This window comes from Catharus ustulatus, chromosome 8 (assembly GCF_009819885.2).
Source record: "Catharus ustulatus isolate bCatUst1 chromosome 8, bCatUst1.pri.v2, whole genome shotgun sequence".
Classification (NCBI taxonomy): Eukaryota; Metazoa; Chordata; class Aves; order Passeriformes; family Turdidae; genus Catharus; species Catharus ustulatus.
This window is the reverse complement of record NC_046228.1, coordinates 13,258,274-13,279,297: the sequence shown is the minus strand read 5'-3', so window position 1 is coordinate 13,279,297 and position 21,024 is coordinate 13,258,274. Positions and strand designations below refer to the sequence as shown.

The window sequence follows — 21,024 nt, the reverse complement described above, 5'->3', positions numbered from 1 at the left end:
CTTGGTTCTCAGTCTGGAAGAGGCTCAAAGCAGCGACGGAGTCACCGTGGAGCAGTTTGGATGACCCAGCTCCACCTCCCCAATGTGCCTCACAGTAGTAATTAGTCCATACAGTCAGGCTTCGGTGCTTTTTCCAGCTTCCAAAGCTACATTTATTACAAGAAGCATCAATCACACCACTGGACTATGAGGCAAATTTAGTTGGCTTCCAATACAAGGTGTTTTCCTCCATATAGCTGAAAAACCTCATTGCTGGTATGAAAAAAGGTGTGATTGTTTAATCACATTAAGCAAAAAAAAAAATTACAATCTTGTAATAAAAGAATGAAAAGTTACAGATTAGGCATTACACATCATAATGCTTGGTTAGCAAGCACTGCAGTCAATAAACCCCTGGGTTCTCCTGATTTGGCTAATTTAAATGTAGCAACACAACAGTCCCTCCTGCAACATTTAAATTTAACAGCTCACTACTAAATTCTACTATTCTAAAATAATTCCAACTCTAAACCACAATTTTACAGGAGTTGCAAAGTATTATTTATTATTTCATTGTGCTGGGTAAGGAAGAAGAGTTGGACATGCTTTGGAGACCATCAAATGGGCTGAGTAGCCAAGCAACCAAAGAAGGAAAGATAAAGATGTACATAGGTTCTCACCTTCAGATACCTTGGGGCTGGCAAACATTTTGTTCCTGTAGGAAATTATACAGCTCTAGACCACCACCTATTCAAGTCGCAGCTTTTTTGCTACAACATGAATGGCTTATTAAACCTACAGCATATCTGTTTTATTTAACTTCTTGGTGGAAAGGGGCCAGGAAAACAAAATGTACTTAAATGCTGAATTTTTTTTTCCAGGCTGAATGCCTTTCATCCAGTAAGACATTCAAAGCAGTGACCCAGCAAATGGATTGAAAAAGCAATCTTCCGTCTCAGTGCCACATTATCATTCCTATTCAGTATTCTCGGTGAGATATCTCAATCAGCTGGATGTGTGTGTAAGTGACAGCGCAGCCCATTGCTGGGTTAATTAAACATTTGACTTTAACACCCTCCCCATCATTAAGCAAATAAAAACAGATAATTCAAACTGCACTTCATCCACGGGGTACACAACATACATGTCAAAATTAAGAGAGTCCAAGGCCCTCAGGGAGTTCTACTCGGGGAGGTAATCAGTTTAAATCTTATCTGGTTTATCAATTATTCTATTGATTAAAGCAGGGTGATTATACAAAACTCCCTCTTGCCACATGGGATACATGTAAGCAGAGCAGGACAACACACAGAGGCTCAAAAACGATTTAAAGAAAATACAGACAGATGAATAACAGTCTATTAGTACATGCCACCGATCCATAAATGGAAAACCTGATACTTCTTCTAAGCAAGTGAATTAAGTCCTTCCAAATTAGAGTGTCAATGCTTTTACCTCATCTGCTTTAAAATCAGATCTATATGTTGAAAGGACCACATTTCTTCATTTTAAGCAGGTAATTTTTTGCCTGAAATATGTTTTATTGATACAGTCCCAGAACATAACAAAGACACCAAACACCAGAAATTCCAGACTTTTAAAAGGCATACTTATCTATCTCTGAAAAAGTGGATGGAAAGGGCATTCTCTGTATTTTCACTCTCCCACATACATATATGGCATAGCCAAAAGTAGAATGCTATATTTAAACAATTTAAATGTGACAGATCAACTCAGACAAAAAACAAATTGTGCTGTGAAGTTGTGGAAGTTTTTTGCTTTTGCAGCCTTCCAAAGTGAGATATTAGAAGCAGTGGGAGCTGCCATTGCCACATACTCCTCATTTTCAACAAGCCCTCACAGAAAATCCCAGCACAGTGGTCCTTACCACAACTCTCTTGCATAGTCACACTACACAATGCAATTCCTGTTAGTTAATTTTTGTTTCCAGGTGAGGACCTCTTTCTCTTCAGATGTCTGTTTGCATCCTGAGTTTACAATCAGTCCCACCTCCACCATCTTCCAATAATATTATGTTTCAAGCTTCATCTTATGCTAAACTGGACTGTACAAGACCTTGCCCTACACATACAAAACAGGAACCTTTTAAAAACAAAACACTGGAGGCTACTGCAAAGAATTGGAATTTATTTCCAAAAGCTCCCTCAAAGCAATAATTAGCAGCAAAAGAAAGGTCAGCTTTAAACCAGGGCCTTTTTAATTTTTTTTTCCTATAGTATCTCCTATGATCTGCTTCATAATGGTCATACTGGTAGCATAAATTAGTCATCTAATCACATCTCAGCTCTTAACCAGGACACAGGGTATGAACCACAGCAATCAAAACACGAAGAAGCCAGAGAGCCCCAACACCTCACCAGCCAGTTGAAGTCACAGGAATTCTAAGACCAAGGACAGCTAAAAAGCAGGCCTGAGGTGTGCTCTTGCCCTTCACCTTCAGGAGGGGATTATGTGCCACTCCACACTGGCATTGTATGTGCATCCAACCATACTTCAGCCTCTTCTTTGTAGATCCCTTTTCTTCTTTGGAAGCAAACTAGAAGCCTGCATTAGCATGCTGTATTTTGCTCTCGCCACTAGAAATACTGAGGGTGCTATTTGTAATTGTATTCTTTTAAGAGGTTTGTTCTCTGCAGCTGTTTTCTGCTTGCAGTGTATTTTGTGTAATCAGCACATCATCATAAATACATTGGCTGTTCCCCCGAGGGAAGCTGTCACTGTTTAATTTACAGAACAACCTGGCCAATGTGAATTCTAACACTACAGCACTATGGCAAGAAGTTACCACACTCAGAAAAACAGGTTTCTATGAATTTTTATATCAAGAGCTGGTCCCAGGACAATTTAGTTTCTAGAAATAGATTGATTTTAAAAGCACTCTATACAATGGATGGAATAGATTCTTTCCCATTTACAGCCTCTTAAGGCAGCACCAAATTCACTCTCACATTATTTTAAAGGTGACACTCTCACCATGACCATCTTCGCTTCTGACTTTTACCAAAAGAAGGCACTGGCTATAAGTATGTTATCACACACACCAATTTTGTGTGGTGTGTTTGGGTTTTTTCTAATGAACAATCACCACATCAACGTGTTAAGTTTGTCTTCATTTGCACAAGGGAACGTACTGTGTTGCAAGGTCAAATGTTATTACCTACATCAAAGGGTTGCTGCACAGTTTATTACTCTGAAGACGTGATAGAAGAGCAAGGTATGTTCCTGAAAGAGTAAAAGCGTATGCAGCTTTATTGGCTGAATGAAGAGTTGCTTCCTTTGTTTGCTGGATATATGGTTGTATTTTGAGAGAAAAAATCCCAGGGATTTTTTGTAGAAGGCAGGTAAAATACAATGGTTGATCTTGCTATATACAGACACAATTTAGAAAATTCCACAACGGTACCAAATTATATTGGCAGTCATTTAAAAACTAGACATGAGCCCTAAATAAATATTTGGGTATGATCAATGAGTTCCTTGGGTATTTCATTCGCAATGGCTATTAGAAGCAGTCTACCTGACTACTTAGAAAGAGAACTAAGAAGACTGACAACCTGATTTTTTTATACTTATACACACACACATATATTTATATATGTAAATATATAAATAAAATGCTAGAGAGAAACAACTATAAACATAAATAAAATCAGAAAAACAGAATTCCCAAAGTATAAACTTCTTTGGGTATTCTCCTCAAAAAGCACCAAAACCTGTTTCATATATTTAACAAAAGATTTGCATTTTATTCTGGGGGGCAGCTGGTTGTTAAATAACTTTCAGTATAACTGAAAATTTCTAAAATTTCAGTGTTTAGCAGCAATTTTTCTAATTCTTAGTGGGAATTATAAGCCCTGTTTAACACCATCAGACACAGGGCAAGCATACAAACATCAGAAAAAAGAATCATGCATATCACAGAATACTGGTTATGTATTTTCACAAAGAGAGTTTAATTTTACTTAGTTTGCAGAGTATTCTAGCAAATTATTTAAATTTTGAATTAAACAAAATATAAGAAACCTTTAAAGCAAAACAAATACCATCTTGTCTCTGATAATGATTATATTTATGAGAATGATCTACCAAACACAGATAAAACTGAGTGAAAAGAGCTGGGATTTTATGGAAAAGGGAGTCATCTGGTTATGTAGAGGAAAGAATGCAGGAAAGAGAGTATCTGGGTATTTTTACATGCTATGTAACTAATAGCCAACAGAAAGCAGAGGAAATAAGAAGAAACCCAACTGACACAGTGTAGCACAGTACTTCTTCAAGCTATGAATTTTTACATCTCGCAAGTGCATTTCCATTGAGAACGTTTGGATTGATTCCCTGAAATTTTGCATGTGTTCACCTTATTTCAAAGAAGAAGTACCTCATTTTCTTCCCCTTATACAGAATTATTCAGCACTATCTCTGCATATTGCCTAAGAGTGACTGTATTCTAACATTGGCTTAAATTTAGATGGTTGGTAAGAAAGTATTTCATGGTTTCTCAAAATTTGTGGTAAAATTCCATATTTTCATTCTAAAATTAAAATTATTGGCGCTATCTCTTTGCCAGTACCAAATGGGTACAACTTGATCTTGTGCCACCGGTTCCCTCTGAAGCCCTCACTGCCCGTGGAGCCATCAAATCCAAAGCGATAATGGAACGATTTACAGGGACTGGGCTGGATCTAAAGGCACTGGCCCATCTGTGGCTGGAGCGAGGGGGCTGCAGCGGGGTACCCTCAGAGCGTCCCTTCTCCATGGGAAGGGACAAAGCTTGGAGCTCGGAGCGGCACCAAGAGCGGCGGCGATGCTCCCGAAGCTCCCGAAGCTCCCGAAGCAGCGAGCCCCGCGCTGCAGTTCCGGGCGCGGCCGGGGGAGCGCAGCACAGTCCGCGCCATGGCCCGGCCCCCGCCCCGCGCCGCGCCCGCGCACACGCACGGCCCCGTTCTAATTCAATTAGCGCAGCCTGCAACTCCAGAAAAGAGTAATTCAATTAGTGCATTGTGCAGCTCCACAATACCTCCAAGCAGATGTTCGCAATCCTGAGGAACCGGAGCTAGCTTTAAAGATACCTGTATGCCTCCAACGCGGCGCTGCATATGCCGTTTGTCACTACGGGTTTGCACACCTTCCTGACTCCTAACGAGGGAGGAAGGAAAACTCCGATGAGTTTTGTTTCATTTTTTAAACCAAACAGCCAAACTGGTGCTGGTGTGCTAGAAACCTTGTCCTCACCTTAGCGGGAAAAGACATTATTAGTAACCGGACCATCACTACCGAGGCTGAAGGAGGGGGAGGCCTTGTAGCTAAGACGCAGTTTAAATTAATCATTGTGCTGGACACACTGGGGTGGTATTTCTCAGTGACATACTGTCACACTTCTTGATACTCAGATTAAAGAGCTAATAAAAGCACATGGAACTTTCGAGGATCAATGTGGGTGCAGAACAAATGCCAATTTCTGTTACTAAATGTAATTACTCAATGTAATTAGAAATTACTGACGTGCTGCAAAAAACAACCAAACCCATCCCACTGATCCACAAAGATTTCTTTCTAGTTGCCTTCATTTCTTTACCACCTGAAAGGAGGAAAATCTCTTGCTGTTGCTACCTGAGAGCTGAGATCTTGCAGCTCACACTGGGACCTCCCTGAGTTTGGTGGGCTCCCCAGCATCACTCAGCCTCTGCACAGGTTACACCGCCAGCCAGACAAGGTCACCAGATTTAAAGAGAGGGATAAATCCTAAAGATGTTTGAGAATGCTCCAGCCAGGCTGACCATCATTGTCTTTCTACAGTGAAGCTCCCAAAAATCTGAGCTACAAATAAGGCTGGAGTCAAACAAAAATTACGTGATTTGGCTTCATTTCTGCTTCCTTGTATCATCTCTCATGCCTTTATAATTGCTCCTGCCACGTGGTGAAACGAGGAAAACCAGAAAAGACTGCTGCTGAACACCTCCAACAAGAAACTTTACTTAAAAAACCAGGTGTCACACTGTGGCAGTTCAATATTTCATAGCCAATACAAGGAATGTGCAACAGCACTGCAACTTTAAATCTTTGCCTCCTGTGTCAGTCTATCTCCTCTCATTGTAATGCCAAAGGGAACAGCAATCAGAGTGGAGATGTTCAACGTGATAGAGGTCAGGACACCAGTGGATCAACGTACCAGAAACACGACCTTGTTTATTTTTTTCCCCAGTATTATTGTTTACAGGGTGCTTTGCTCATGTACCTTGTGGTTCTTAGCTAAAAGATGAAATTACAGCCCAGGATGAAGCGCTCAGGCACACATCCAATTTGTGTTTCCATCTCAGAAAACAAAAAGCTTCTGAGGCCCTCGGGCTGCCATTCAAACTTGGAGAGGCTGACATTTTTAACAGCATGAACCAGAGACTGGCAGAGGAATGATCTAATGCATTTCTGACTTGTCAATCAAAGATCTCACCTCTGCTGTCTTGTAAACAGTTGGGGGCCACCTAACTACATTCACAGCCAGGGCAGAGCCTGCTGCCAGCCGGGGGGTGCCAGAGCCACATGCTCTGGCTATTAGTCACCAAAATTAGGATTCTGCTTTAGAGGCGCACTGTAAACAGCCCCCAGGCAGGTTTCACACAGCCACTGGCAGAGCAAGAGGGGTGAATACAAACAGGCTTAGTATCTCCATGCTGATGGAGTCTATGACTGGACACCCCATATCTTTCCAATTAGAGACAGAACTATGCACACCAGCAAACATTGGCTCCAAAGCCAAACCATTTCCTTCAAATGTATTTCTCACAAATGCATTTCTGAGCATGCAGTTTTTGCCCACCCCAAGACTCTAGTTCTAACCTCCTGTACTACTACTCACATTTACACTGCATTTCCAGCAATAAAATGTCAACTTCTAACACGAAAGTGCATGAACAGGCTGAAGGAAATTTACAGACACAACTGTTTCTACCAATACACTGACAATGCTTCTTTAACAAATATTCCACTTTGTAACACAAAAATACAAATATGAGGAAAACTAAAAGTAATTTGAAAAATACGTTCACATCTGTCTCACAGGGATAACAGACTTCCATCACTGCATACCTTTGACATCTTTTGCTTTTTCATGTTTCTGCAAAAGTAATCTCAGTCTATAGAGGTCACATCCACACTGCCCAGCCTCAAGTGCACTCCTTTTTGCTTCAATTTGCCATGCCTTCCTCCCCAGGACAGAGCTCTTAGCTCAGACTGAGGAAATCTCACACACATGCTCACTTCTGCAAAACCAAGCAGAAGCTGATTTCCTTCACCTGACAAACCCTGATCTTTATGGCAAAGATCTTCAGGTAAAGCAAAATGCAAATTTCTGACATTCTATAGAGACACTTCTGTACTCAACAAGATGCTGCTACCTCCACCACAAAAGTTAACCCTCCTCTTTTACTACTGGAGCCTGTCACAGAAACAAAAGTTTCAGATTTGGCAAAACAAAGCTGACAAGACAACTCCGTTCCTCTCCACCTGTGTCTAGGCTCCAGATGAAGGTAGTGAAAGCATGACTCTTGTCCCAAGAAGTTTACAATCTAAACAGGAGCTGGTATTTGTGTTGGCTGTGACTTAGGTAAAAGGGAAGAGGTGGACTGCTCTCTGTGATTATGGTGATACATAAAGTCTTTGGCACGACTTTTAAATTCCTCTTCAAGCCTCTTCATTTATACAACAGCCTACAGAAATGAATTCAAGGAAATACTTTGGTCTTCTGCAAACCTGGAAGGATTAATACAATCATTCCCTTGGCATACTTGATGGGTGTAATTGTAAATCTGAATTTTCAAGGAGCTGCAACTATGAAAAGCAACATAAATAGAGCCTTGTGAGTATGCATGGCAAAATATTGTAACAGGGAAAGTAATTATCTTCACATGGAAAATGTCATGAAAACAGACACTTGTTGGCACATCTGGAAACTTCCTAAGCACAAATTTCTCAGAAAAAATAGTATATTCCACATTATTTATTTTCTATTATTAGGAGAATCTACATGCAACCTAATTTTCAGTTGCTGTTTTTCAGTAAAATCTGACATCCAAGACAATGAAAATGGAATAGTTGGCCTTTTTCTCCTGTTAAAGTAACTTCTTTGACCACTTCCCACAGTGCCTTATAGGAGCCCATGTCCCAATTTGCTGCCATCTTCCACCATGATTGCTATGAAATTCAGTTACACAGTAGACTGTCAGCTGGAAAGTCCTTTGAGATAAAAGATGTAGAAAACAACCTTTTCTAGCTCCTTATTCCCCTATTCATGGGTTTAGCCTTAAAGCCTTTCCCACTGCAGGATGTTTGCCTAAAAACAGGGTTGAGGAACCAGAAGATCCTGTTTTCACCTAAGTGTCTCCAATAATAAAAACACAGAGAAGGAAAATGAAGTTACCTGACATATTAACAGAATCATCTCTAAATCGACTACCTGCCAATGCTTCCCATGAGGAGTCAGCAAGACTTTAACTGAGCTATTCAAAAAGAGCATCTTTCCACATTTCTGTCTGAGCATCTGAAGGCAGGCATGTAAATAACTAGACAAATTCAGCAGTGACTAAGTAGCCTTCCAGATGGCATCTTCTCTTTTGCCACAAGCAAAGAACATTGATATGCTTCTCCAGTTACTTCAAGCTTTCTACAGAAAAAAGAAAAGTAACTTAATATGAGAAAATTCACTGGGCTACAAGAAAGTCTTTAATGCTTTCCCAAAGATTTGATACCCAAAAAAAGCATTAAAGAATGATGAAATACTGCAACATCACTGCTTCAAGCAGGCTCCAAACCACTCCCTTCTGCACTGCAAAATGCAGAAGCCATGCCTCAGAGGGGAGTTTTCTTCAAACCATGCAAGCTAATGAGGATCAATCAGAACCCATTGAAAAAAATGGACTGAAATGTGGATGACTCAGTGCTGCAGAAGCTATTGCTGTCAGTGTGGTTTCTCTCTCAACTGGCAGTAAACGTGTTCCTTAACACACCAGTCAGAGTTCAGTGAAGAGTACCAGTCCACCATTTCAGATGGCAATTCCAAATCACTAAATACACATGGAAATGTCTCTCAAAATCTGCAGAAATGTGTCAGTCCTACCAGGATCCCAACACAATTAATGGCTGTGCAGCTAACTCAGTTGACCCCAAATATCAATGCACTACATTAACAGAACAATTATTGTTCATATCTATCATTAGAAAGGACATCTAAAGCTAAAATAAATTAATTTCTCTTTCCCTTTGTAATAAATGCCTATTTTAAGTAATCAAAAATAATTCAAGTAGAAAGGAAGAAGTCTCAATTTGAGTTCATAAATTACTTTCCATATATTGCTAAGCTTAAGGAGATCTGAGGTTTATTCAGCAGCCAAAAGCCCAAAAATTAGGCCCATCCGATTTAGTCAAATTATGCAAATCAGGATTAGGAGTATAAACTCTGCCTGTTGTCTCTAGAGTCCTCTTAGACTAATAAAAAGTCATGTTTCCCCCTCCCCCACGAAAAGCTTTACTAAAAGCTTGGTTCAGCAAAGGAGGCCTGGCAGGACACCTTCCAGAGTCCATCAGTGCTACTGCTGTGTCAGCAAAAAGAGTTGCAGCAAAATGATGCAAGACACTTAAGCCTCCTCTGGGACTAAGAGGATTATTTCCACAGCACTATCCTAGCTCTGGGAGCAAGAAGTAAAACTTAAAATAATCTTTGCATGCTTTCCTTTAGAGGCGCATAATGAACTTACCCCAAAACAAGTGAAAATTTCAGAAAGATTCTGGCCTATTCTTTTTATCTGGTTTTGAAAGATGCTGGTAGATAAAACTCTTTGCCACAGGTTAGGCCTGCAGTAGCATAATCTAGCAGCATAAACTTTGAAGTAAATGTTCATGCCACAATAAACTCAAATAAATGTGCTCTCTACAGAGATACTCCTTAAAGTCCCCCAGTCACTGCAGTTCATAAAATACCTGAGTTTCCAATGTGAATATAACATCTCTGGAGCTCAGTCTTCGCTGTTATGCCCATATGTCATCAAAAATGCTTGCAATGATCTTGAGAGCTTTGTCTAGGCTTCTTGATGGTCACCCAGCACTTGTCTTACTCTCTACCCACAGGAGAATGGCTGCATTTTTTAAGATTCACTGGTCACCCAAAGGGTCTGAACAAACTTGTTAGGCAGAAAGCTGACTCATGACAGAGAAAAGCCTAAATCTAACAAATCAGAGATCAAAGGGTAAAAAAAAAAAGGTTTCCTTTATTTGCCTTTTGACTGACAGCTTACTTGGACAATAATTTTCTACAGTCAAAATGTCCAGACTCCTGCTAACAAAGCAGCAGTAAAGAATTGCTGGCATCAATTATCATCATGGCAATGAACTCACCCTCTCAGTCCTTTAAGTGGCACACAAAATATTTAGATAGGAGGCGAATTGCAAATAGCCAGTATAGCCAGATTAGAGACTGTGCAATGGATGTGGTTTGCCAGATATAACTAAGTGGTGTCTTTTTGACATAATTTAAAGCCAATGAAAAAGATGATGGTATCAGGCCAATTTAGATAAAATAATTACATCAAGGTAAATGGAAATGCCCCAGCTGCCCTGAATCTATACAAGATGGGTTAAAATACCAGAGATCAGAATGACAGAGGAGAGGCATAAAGTATGAACCAGAATAAATAGAGGTCAAGCAGGCAAGTAAAGGAGATGCACACGCACACAGATGGAGAGAAAAGGAGTGGGGAGAGACAGAAAGTACCTGGAAAGCTGGGAGTGCGCCAGTCCCTGGGTTATACAGGCATCGCAGCGAGGGCATGCTGTCCGCCAGGCTGGAGCAGCCCAGCCACAGAGATCTGGGCATAGAGCACTGCAGAGAAAGGACAACTATGAGATGGGACTGTGTGAGACACGATGGCACAGATTACAGGAACTTTAAGGCTTAGCCAAATGGCATCAACACAACTGCCCTTTAAGAGAGCATTAACTGCTGGAGCATCTTTTCCTTGAGAGAAGCTTTACAGATGTCATAGTAGCAAGAAAAAAGCCTATGGATCAAGAAAGTAAATTTTGATTAATTTTCCACAACGTGTTGAATTTTCCCAGAAATAAAAAGTTTCTTTCCAATTAATCAGACCTCTTCTCCATCCACAGCAATGCTCCAGGCAGAACACAAGGCAAGCAATTTTGCAAGGAAAGCAGAAAAGTAAATTACAACTATAAGTGTAATACTTGCAGGGAAAGAAAAGGTTTGTGTTTTGTCTGTAAATGAGATAAAAGAAAAAACCTATGAGCCAAGGTGAATAGGAATTTGGTGACATTTTATAAGAGTTTCCTGCTTCTGCTTGCCTTGTTGTTTGTTAAATAAAATACAATTGTTATAATGAATTTATCCAGTTCCTACAAACAGAAATACAAAAAAGGAGTCAAAGCAGCCAATCAAGGAAAATACTAGCCATTTTGATAGTTAAAGCCATTACCCCTTGAAATAGAGAGCTGCTTATTCATTTTACACCACTACTATTAAATTTAGGGATGCATTATGATAGCAATTGCTTTTACCAGACACAGAGTTTTTGATGCCATAAGCACTACTGCATTTGTCTAATTACTGGCAAAGCAGGAAAAAACAAGTGTATTTTAAATTGGCAGATAGCCATGAAAACTGAAGGATGTGATAGATTAGCTGCTACAGATTTTAAACCTCATACTCTTCTTTTTTGCAATCCTGCCCCTGCTTTTTTTCTTTTTTTTTCAATAGAGGGGGAGGGAATGGGAGGAAATTTGAGTGGAAAGGGCAGCTGGAATGGGTATGAAATGACAGCTGCCTTCTGAGCCACCGTTTCTTCCTGCTCTTGAGAGGGCTAGAAATCCTTGCGCAATCTTGCACTAAATGAGTATGTAAGAGCAACATAACCCATCTTTGAATGAGCAGAAAGGTGATCACCAACATCCCTAATCTGGTCCTGTGCAGACAGACACAGAGATTAACCTTGTCTGTCACCACATTCTTTGCTGTACTTTGTTGCAATTTACACTGCTGTTCCAGAAATAGTATTTAGAGACTGCTGGGGAATATAACCTGTAGAAATGTTCTCAATAGAAGTTTATGACACCTTAAAATATATTTCTCACTGCATTTTCCTTTAAAAAAAACCCCAAACAAACAAATCTTCCCTTTACAAACACACTGAAACTCGAGAATTTCAATACATCATCGTATTCATTACATATCACATGAACTTGTACATAATGCCCCCCTGAAGCCAAAAAAATTACAACCACAGTATTGTAACAAGCTACAAAAGTGAGCCATACTTCCTTGTCCACCATTCTAACCTCCCAAACACTCCCACATATAAAAAACCTTCCAAATGCCAGCAATCTTTTCTTTGCAATGTAATATGCATCATTACAGCTACTGAAAGCTGCTGTGAACAGTAACTTTTTTTTAAAAATTCACACATTAAATGGACATCCATGGTTAAACATGGTTAACCAGTTTTATTTATTTAAATCGAAGTTGTTTATTATTCTCCAAGAACTTCAGAGTAACAGGAAATTCACTACATAGTGCCTCTGATGATGCAGAGCAAATTCACTAGGTAAGCATCAGCTGCTTACCATTACCCATCCCAGGATTCATAACATAATACAAAATAAATATGAGATGATTTTTTTTTTTCATACAGCATTATCCAAGACTTAAAGCTATCATTTATTCCATATACTCAAGCTTTCCCATCCCTTGGGCTGGCTCAAATTTTCATGCTGTGATAATGAACTCAAAGAACTGATTGCTATTAAAACTGACTGACAAGCAAAAAAAAGAAGTTACTTTAAATATTTGTACTGACTGAAGCATGGAAAGGTACAGAGGCAGGAAAAATGAGAAGCACTCTGTCAGTGGAAAGGCAAGCTTAAGTTGACTCAAGGTTTAGGTGAGATTACAGCTCAAGTCAGAGTCATTACAATCTGCAGGCAGGGCACTCTATTGTGCCAAGGAACTTACAAGGCAATGAAATGTCTTCCTCTATAATTGCCACAATAACAAAGGAAAGCATTGAAGGGCTATTCTGCAGAGCTCTCTGTCCAACAGACGACACCATTCCTCACCCATGCACTCCTGCCACTTAGTATTGTTCCAGAGTTATGAAGTACAAAGTAAAAAAACCTACCAATACCTTAGATGATTTATGTTCCAGTATATAACAAAATCTACATTGGTGATACAGTTATGTTACCTATCTTAAAAATATAAGCATGAAGTTGCAGAGTGTGGAAGGAAATGTCACTCCCGTACTTGCCTTTTACCTATTGAAGGAAGCAGAGACACTAAATTACTGCTGGTGACTGAAAGAGGCTTATTCACAAGCCTGAACAAAAGGCCCCAGGTGCTTCAATAGAAACAGCTTGTGTGTAAATCAGATGAGTGACCCAACAGAACAACTTCATTTAGAGGCTGATCTCTGAAAAATCCCAACAGCCTCTATCCCCATGCACTGAGCAAGCCACGTGTCAAACACTCACTTTTGTACTGTCAGCTCCACAAACAAGGGACTGGCCTCAATGTTCATGACTTGAAAGCTGACTGACAAAATCCTCTCCTGAACTCAAGTCAATCTACATCGATTCATCAAAACAAAGATACGGAGGCACAGTGCTTGGGCTAGAGCCAAATGGGAATGCTGGTATTGCTTGCTAAGTACTGGGCCAGGATGCAGCAATCTCTTTACTCTCCTAACTGCATTAATACTTCGGATGTCTGCACAACTTTCAGACCCTGAGATGCAAAGCTTTTTATTTAGAAAAGCTAAGCATCTTTAATACACATTGAGTGGCATAAAATAGGGAATTACTTGATGAAAAACCCAATTTCTTTTTCCAATTGATTTTAAAATCCCACTCCCTGAACTCTGAAATATATTTCCCCACTAAATAAATACAGGGAGAACGGTTTCAAACAAGACTAGCATCCTCCTTTCTGACAAAGGCTGGTTCCACCTGCTCCACTGGTGATTAAAATGGGTTTGCCTCACTTTGAATTAAAATAGGCTGGAAGCATTCACAACCACTGCCTGAACTGAGTGGACAGTAACCATGAGCTGAAGGGAAGATGTATTTTAACCTATTCAATTATTCTTGTAATTATATTGCAAGAACATTTCTTGACTACATCAAATGTTCTGCCTCTAATAGTCTACCCTCTCTTCCAATTATCTGATGTCCTAAAGACAAATTTCAATACACACTCAATGGCTAAATTTTTGCCAGCGCTAAAAATTGGTTATTTACTTTATTTGCTACTACATTACAAGATTATACATTACCATTTCAGACTGGGTTTTTCTTATCAAATTTGTTCTCTTCTAGTCCTTCAGCAAATACAATATACCAGGGGTAACTAACACAGTTTTAGCAAATTGTGTTACAGGTCAGAAATGTATCACCTTGTCCTGTAAAACTAAGTGGCTCTACACAGCGGAAAAAAAAGTTCTTGGACTACTAAGTTCACAACTATAGTGCACAGGTAAGAAAGCATAAACTGACTACACTGAGCTCACTGTAAAACAAGAATGACCAAAAAGAAAATAAAACAAAAGGATATTTTCTTTCTAGTCACTTCAGAGAAATTAATTAGACAGTAGCACAGATGACTGTCTCTAATTGTGGCACATTTTAAAATAGTAGGTATTACCTGCTCCATATGAACCATGTACTGAACTTTGTGATAACCTGTGCAGTTTACAGGCAGCCTAATATACTTCTGTACATCTTCACAAGTTAGTGACAAAGCCAAAGAGGAAACCCAGTTTTCTCCCCAAGGGCTGGTGTTTGTGTACTGTACACATAAGATTAATTTCAGATGCTAACCATATCTATTTCAGTCCTTCCTTAGTTCAGAATTATTTCCCTTCAGGTACAGCATCCAGTGTTTTATGCAGGTGAACTCTAAATATAAGCCAATACCAATTTCTAACTCCTACAAAAACCAACACATGAGGGGGAAGTAAGTCCTAGAAATTCTACCACCCAAACTGGAGCAGATAGAACATAAGGGATGCTCTGAAGGGTATTAGAAGTATGTAAACCAGATGTGAGCTTGATGTGGAGAGACAGATCACCACTTCAGAAAGCAAATATGGGGTGGCTGGCAAGAACAATTCTCCCTGAAAGTCTCTTTCACACTACTGTTTCCTGCATGCTCTATAAAACCTAATTGTCAGGAAATGTGCCTAAGGAATTTTAATCCTTTATCAAACACATGCTCACATCTTATTGGGATTCCTAATATTCAGAATTATTTTTATCACACACAACAAAAAATAGGAGAACAAACCTCAATATCTTTCAATCTCACTCAGTTCCTCTTATACTTTTTTTGGCCACATACTTAACTAAGCCAAGGCCAAAAATATAACATACATCACTTTCACATTGTATTCAGTCTGCACTATTCCTGTCACCACAGAATGCAACACATTGCATGAAACATCAGATAAGGCAGCTGCTGTTTACATTACATATGTTGGTCTCACAAAACTTAATAACAATTTCAGTAATTTACTTCTGTCTAAAAATTATTTTGGATATTTTCTCTGGTCCACTTTCCATTATTTTGCCCTCTCACATACACATAAAAATGAAAAGGTATCTCTTGTATACTTTCACATAAAAAAACCTGCCATATATATTTCATTTTTTAGCTTCGGTAGCTCTTATTATCTGGGGGGAAAAAAGTATATAATACAACTTCTAAAAAAAGCTGCCAGATCAGAATGAGAATATTATTTTATTATTTATTTCAGTAGATTTTGTGGGGCTTGGTTTTTTTTTTCTTTCCCCCTATCCCAACAATGTATGCAAGGCATACTAAATACATAATTACATGAGAGAGCCACACAGCTTTCAAAGGAGCCATTCAAGTGAATTGTGTAAATAATATGCCTTTAAAAACCCTAACATATGAATACAGATTTACCAGTTATGAAGTAGTTATATACCTGAGAGACAAGAATATGCATTTAAAAAAAATTCTGCCCAATTATGAACTTACCAAAGAGACTAGCATGTCTCAGAGCAAATTAATACTTTCATAACTTTTGGAGAAAGTTTTTTGCCTGTTTTCATTTGAAAATAAGAAAAACATTAAAAGCTGTAAGTCTTAATTAAAACAAAAAAACAATAGTCAAAGCCATACAGTGAAAATGTGCAACTCCTTGCATCATGGACCAGTTTTCCACACTTATAACCAGAGAATTCTGACTTTGTCACTGGCAGTTTTTCTTGAAAGTCTTTCCACAGTAAGAAAATTAATTTATAAAAATAAAGAGGCAACTGTAGTAATCCTTGGAGTGTGACCATGAAAAGGATCTTGCAGGGCTCAACCAGCCCAGCAACTGTCACATCTTCTAGCTGCACATATTGCACCAGAATCACGAAGGGCCAGACGCGGTTGCTGTCACAACCAGTGCCTTCCACAATTCCTCACCTTCTATTACATTCAGACAACTTGGTCACATTATCACAAGCATGTATGGGGATGATTCCAAGTGGTTTGTGCTCCTGTTTTGCCATAACAAAAGCTGAGCTATCTCATTAAACACCCTTGGACCATTTTTCACAAACTGCAAATCAAGCAAACCATCATTTCACTTTGGGAAAGCTGAGCGTTTTATTTCTGGGACAACCAAGCTCTCTGACTTCAAACAATTAGGTCCCACAAATCAGAGGCTGAAACGTGCTACTAGGATTCAATTATAATGGTCTTCCTAAATTCCAAACATAGGTAATACTGGACTTCTTACGCTGGTACAGATCACTGACTTCAGAGCAGCAGTTTTCCCTTTCACCCTCAGGGTGTTAGTACATTCTGCCAGCTCTGCTGTGCACACAGAGCTCCAAGTGCTGTAAAGGGTTCTTTTTCCTTCAGCCACCCACTTTGCATGTAATTGCTCAGTAAATTTTCCTTAACATACATATTATGCAAACGCTTCTCTAATCTTCTGGTAACTCCCTAGCTAACAGTAACTTTTTACAAGATACTCCAGTTCACTAACTACTTTTAAATATCAAAGATAAGGCACATGGAAAAGGATTTATGTATTCAGATTATCAAAATAATAACTTACCTGAGTAGGATCTGGGAGGATCAAATCACAGCTTTTAGGTAAATGTTTGTGAAGAAATGTTTTCCCCAAAGAGCAGTAACTGGAGCTCAACCTTGTGATTTCAAGCCAACAGAAATTACCTGCCCCAGCAAGGGGCTGACTTCCATCTATAAGGTGTACAAGATCCTAATTTGCCAAGTGCTTGAGGAAAATTGTATGGATCACATCTGAACATGATAATACTAATGCTTTCATAATTATAGCTCCTTAATGCATAAAGCTGGTATATATAAACCAGTGCAGTTGCAGAACTTTAAGATTCAGGTGCCATACCCTTCTTTAAGGAGTAAAACTGCAGAGACTTGTGTGTGCTTCTTTAAACAACACCAAACTTACAAAAAGCAATCTCACCAAGGTCTAAAGTATGAAACTATGTTAAGGCTTAAAATGGAGATCTCACAAGACAAAGTGCACTTGGCTCTTTGGCAAGCAAGAAAACACAGTTGCTACTAAGCTCCATTATGTCAGATGATTTTAGAAATATCATCCAATCTTAATGATTCTATAATTCTGTGTCTAAAGCCTGATCAATTCCAAACAATTCCTCGTGAGTTTGGGCAGAGTAACACAGCATCCTAAGCAATGTGTTGAAACCTCTTCATCTTGGAATATTTCTAGAACTTCTATTTTCATGACACAAACTGCAGAGAAAAAACCTACATTGGTGGAGAGATGAAACGGAAGTTTCATTAGATTTTTCCCTCATCTCGAGCTTTATTTAATTCCATAAAATCTCTGAGTTATTGTTATGCACCTACCACACAAGTGTTTCAAGGATAACTGATATGCCTGCACGGCACTTTGAGGACATAATGTACTATATGGGTGCCAAGTATTAATAAATGAACTGCAGAAAGAAATCTTATTTCAACTTTCCACCCAAGGAGTTAGTATGTGAATTTTAAAAAGCATATGGATCCACTGAAAATAGACATTTTAGCAGTTAAGTAAAAGATGCTAAATGACAAAATCACAAATCTAAAATATATCCAGAATAATTTCATTTTTCTCTCAGCAAAGTGCAATTCTAGCAGAAAAATCCTGATTTCACCACAGTCCTGGTTTTTACACTTTCTTTTCCAGCTGACTTGACTGAAGTGCAGGCCATTAATATCTGAAGTGCCTTGTTTTGATTATACTGGCCTTTGCTGGTACCAATCTAGTTAAGGTATCACCAAGAATTTCCAGCATAAAACACATTTACAGGTTTATAACTTGGCTTTAAAAATTCTACTACAAAAAGACAGTGGGAGGCAGAAAGGCTCAGATGAGTGCATTACATTACATATCCTACATGATGCATACTTGCTCACAATGCTATGAAAAAGGGAGGCATTAGCTTTAAGTCTGAATTACCATATTTCAGAAGCCACCTAAAATGATACTTTTACTTCCCCATTTATGTAATCAAAATAATGTTTTATAAGTGTTTTACCTAATTAGCTTAACTTGCCTAGTTCCATAGTTTAGCTTAAATTACAGAAAGGGTCCATATAATACAGGAATTAAAATGACATGTCTATTGACTGTATTTATACACAAACATTCCCTCCCTTTCTCCCTTCAGAAGTCAATTGTGGCTTGTCTCCAAAGGGTCAGCATCTAGGTGATGGGATGTTACAGACTGCTAGCAAGTCACAAGCTTAAATGAAGATCAAGGCTGAATGAACCAACAGTATCTTCTACAAAAAGACAAACACCTAAACAGGAAAGAGCGAGAGTAAAGAGAACAATGCAGGTTACTCAAAATGCCAGTCTTAAAGCAATATGTATTTCTGGCCATCAGTATTGTATTTCCTCTAGCCCACATAAGGACACAATACAACTCTCCATTGCAGCACATTAAATATAAAACCTGCCATTAAAGGGCAGAGGGTAATGACATCAGTGTGGGCAACCCATGCTCAGGTAGTGTTCAACTATTATCTCCAGCTTAAGAAGGCTGAAAATACGCAAATGCAGCCAGCACCGGTTTTAGATAAAATTGTCAGTTTTATGGATATTTATAGTATGTATCCAGTCTTGCAGAACTCCATCTTCCTCCACCTCATCTGTAATATAAACTGCTTTTAGTCCACATTAATATAATGTGTTACTGGGATACTTCTCACATTCTGTATAAGTCAGGCAGCAGATCAATACTCAGCCATGCTGAGGGAAAAAAAAACATTAAGTTAGGATCCTGTTAAAAATACAGACAACAGGAGAATAAACCTGATGCACAGCCCCTATTCCATCTGGATGCATATGTAGATTATGCTTTTACATACATCAAAATTGGCTTTCTTTTCAAGACATAGTTTTAAGGAATCCTACAGATAGTACCTTTGACAGATATCCTATATAAAAATCAAACCCACCTCAAAAAAATTTAACCTCTCTGCTTCTCATGAAAACTCTTCCCAGCCTTTCTATCAACTGCCTTACCCTTACACTTCCTGTGGTGAAATCACAGCACGAAATTGGAATAGCAAAGCTATTTCTACAACAGTGTCTGCTGATGACAAGCAGAGGTTTATAACTTTTCCTTGGATCAAGGAGTAAGAAGATTGAGATAGACATTAGAACTAACATCAATAAACTAAAAATCAAAGGGAAAGCATGCTTACAAAAATGTATTTTTCAAAAAGTGCAAGTTCTATTATTTGAGGATGCCTAGTGTTAAGCCTCCTTGGAAATTTTACTGTGCATTTTAGGTTTTTTACCCCCTTGGTATTTTTCAGAGTGCAAAAAGCATATATCCCACCTGCATCAGATCACTGGTATTATAAGGCTGGTCTGTCTGCCTCAGAAGTAAAAGGAAAACAGAACAGCCACACAACCCTCTTCCTATTGTTCTCCCAACCCACATTAGAAACAGAAACTGATGCCATGCCCCATAGGTCAACAAACTTGAGCTCTGTGAGACAATAATTGCAGAGTTGAGATTCCTCTGAGACACCTTGCCTCCGGCTCAGCAAAGTTTAAATCAAGAAAACATAAGCTTCAGTGTCCCAGCTGACCTTCACAAGAGTGGACTTGAGAGAGAGAGAAACAGTGTCTCGGAAAGAAGCTCCAAAGTACACTTCACCCTTGCAGCACATCACTTTTTCAAAGAAATGGTTTGCAAATACAAGACTTGATGCCCATCTTCTAATAGGTCTTCAAGTTCTGCTCAGTTTCACAGAAGTCAATGTAAGTTGACAGCAGTAAGCAGCTTGCACAAGCAAGTTACTACCTACTGCTTGTAAGATACTGACACAAAACTGGAAACAATCAAAACCATCCTGTTAGCACCTTCAATGAAACTCTCATGTTTTAAGGGGATTTGCTGATGCAGCTTTTCATTCTCACACTTTGTTCAAGTGACTTGGCTCTTTGTTTATGTTGGGCTCACTGTACCACCTTGAAGATCCCTTCATCACCATGTTCTGTCATTTCACAACTGCAGTTGCCATGACAACAGGATGCAGCTTATCTGTGCTGTTTTCATATTTCCAGTTTTTGTTGCCATAACAACACATTCTGGCTTTCTACAGAAACAGCAACTTTAAGCCATGTATTCTCAAGGACACAGGATTCATCATATATGTATGTTCATCAGAGAAGAGATCCGTACAGGCCATTTGTAAATTAAGCTATTTTTTCTGAAGGGGGATTTTTCACTCACAAAAGTGAAAAGCTGACAGCAATTGCTAGAGGCAGACTGCTGAGACATCTAAAGCCTGGCCTTTAATAATAGCCAGAGTAATATAGCACTAGGCCACTTCCGAGTGGGGACTCCCCACAGTGTCAGACTGTGTCAAACTGCACAATTGTTATGTGATGTGAGTAAGTGTCCATACTTGATTCACCCAGGCAGATCTGAATTAGATGC

The 21,024-nt window shown here is 39.1% G+C and overlaps 1 protein-coding gene across 7 annotated transcripts in view; it reads right to left on the bottom strand.

The window, feature by feature from the left end:
• The window catches only part of BTRC (beta-transducin repeat containing E3 ubiquitin protein ligase), a 112,438-nt gene that overhangs the window by 74,342 nt on the left and 17,072 nt on the right, over nucleotides 1-21,024 (bottom strand). For 4 of the 7 annotated variants that reach the window (XM_033065607.1, XM_033065610.1, XM_033065608.1 and 1 more), the window contains one exon: nucleotides 10,760-10,867. The exons of 2 other annotated variants lie outside the window; for them this stretch is intronic. In XM_033065607.1, the coding sequence (XP_032921498.1) occupies nucleotides 10,760-10,867 (108 nt within the window). Of the gene's footprint in view, nucleotides 1-5,069; nucleotides 5,133-10,759; nucleotides 10,868-21,024 lie in introns of those variants that run through there. One more of the 7 variants, XM_033065613.1, reaches the window with a different exon arrangement.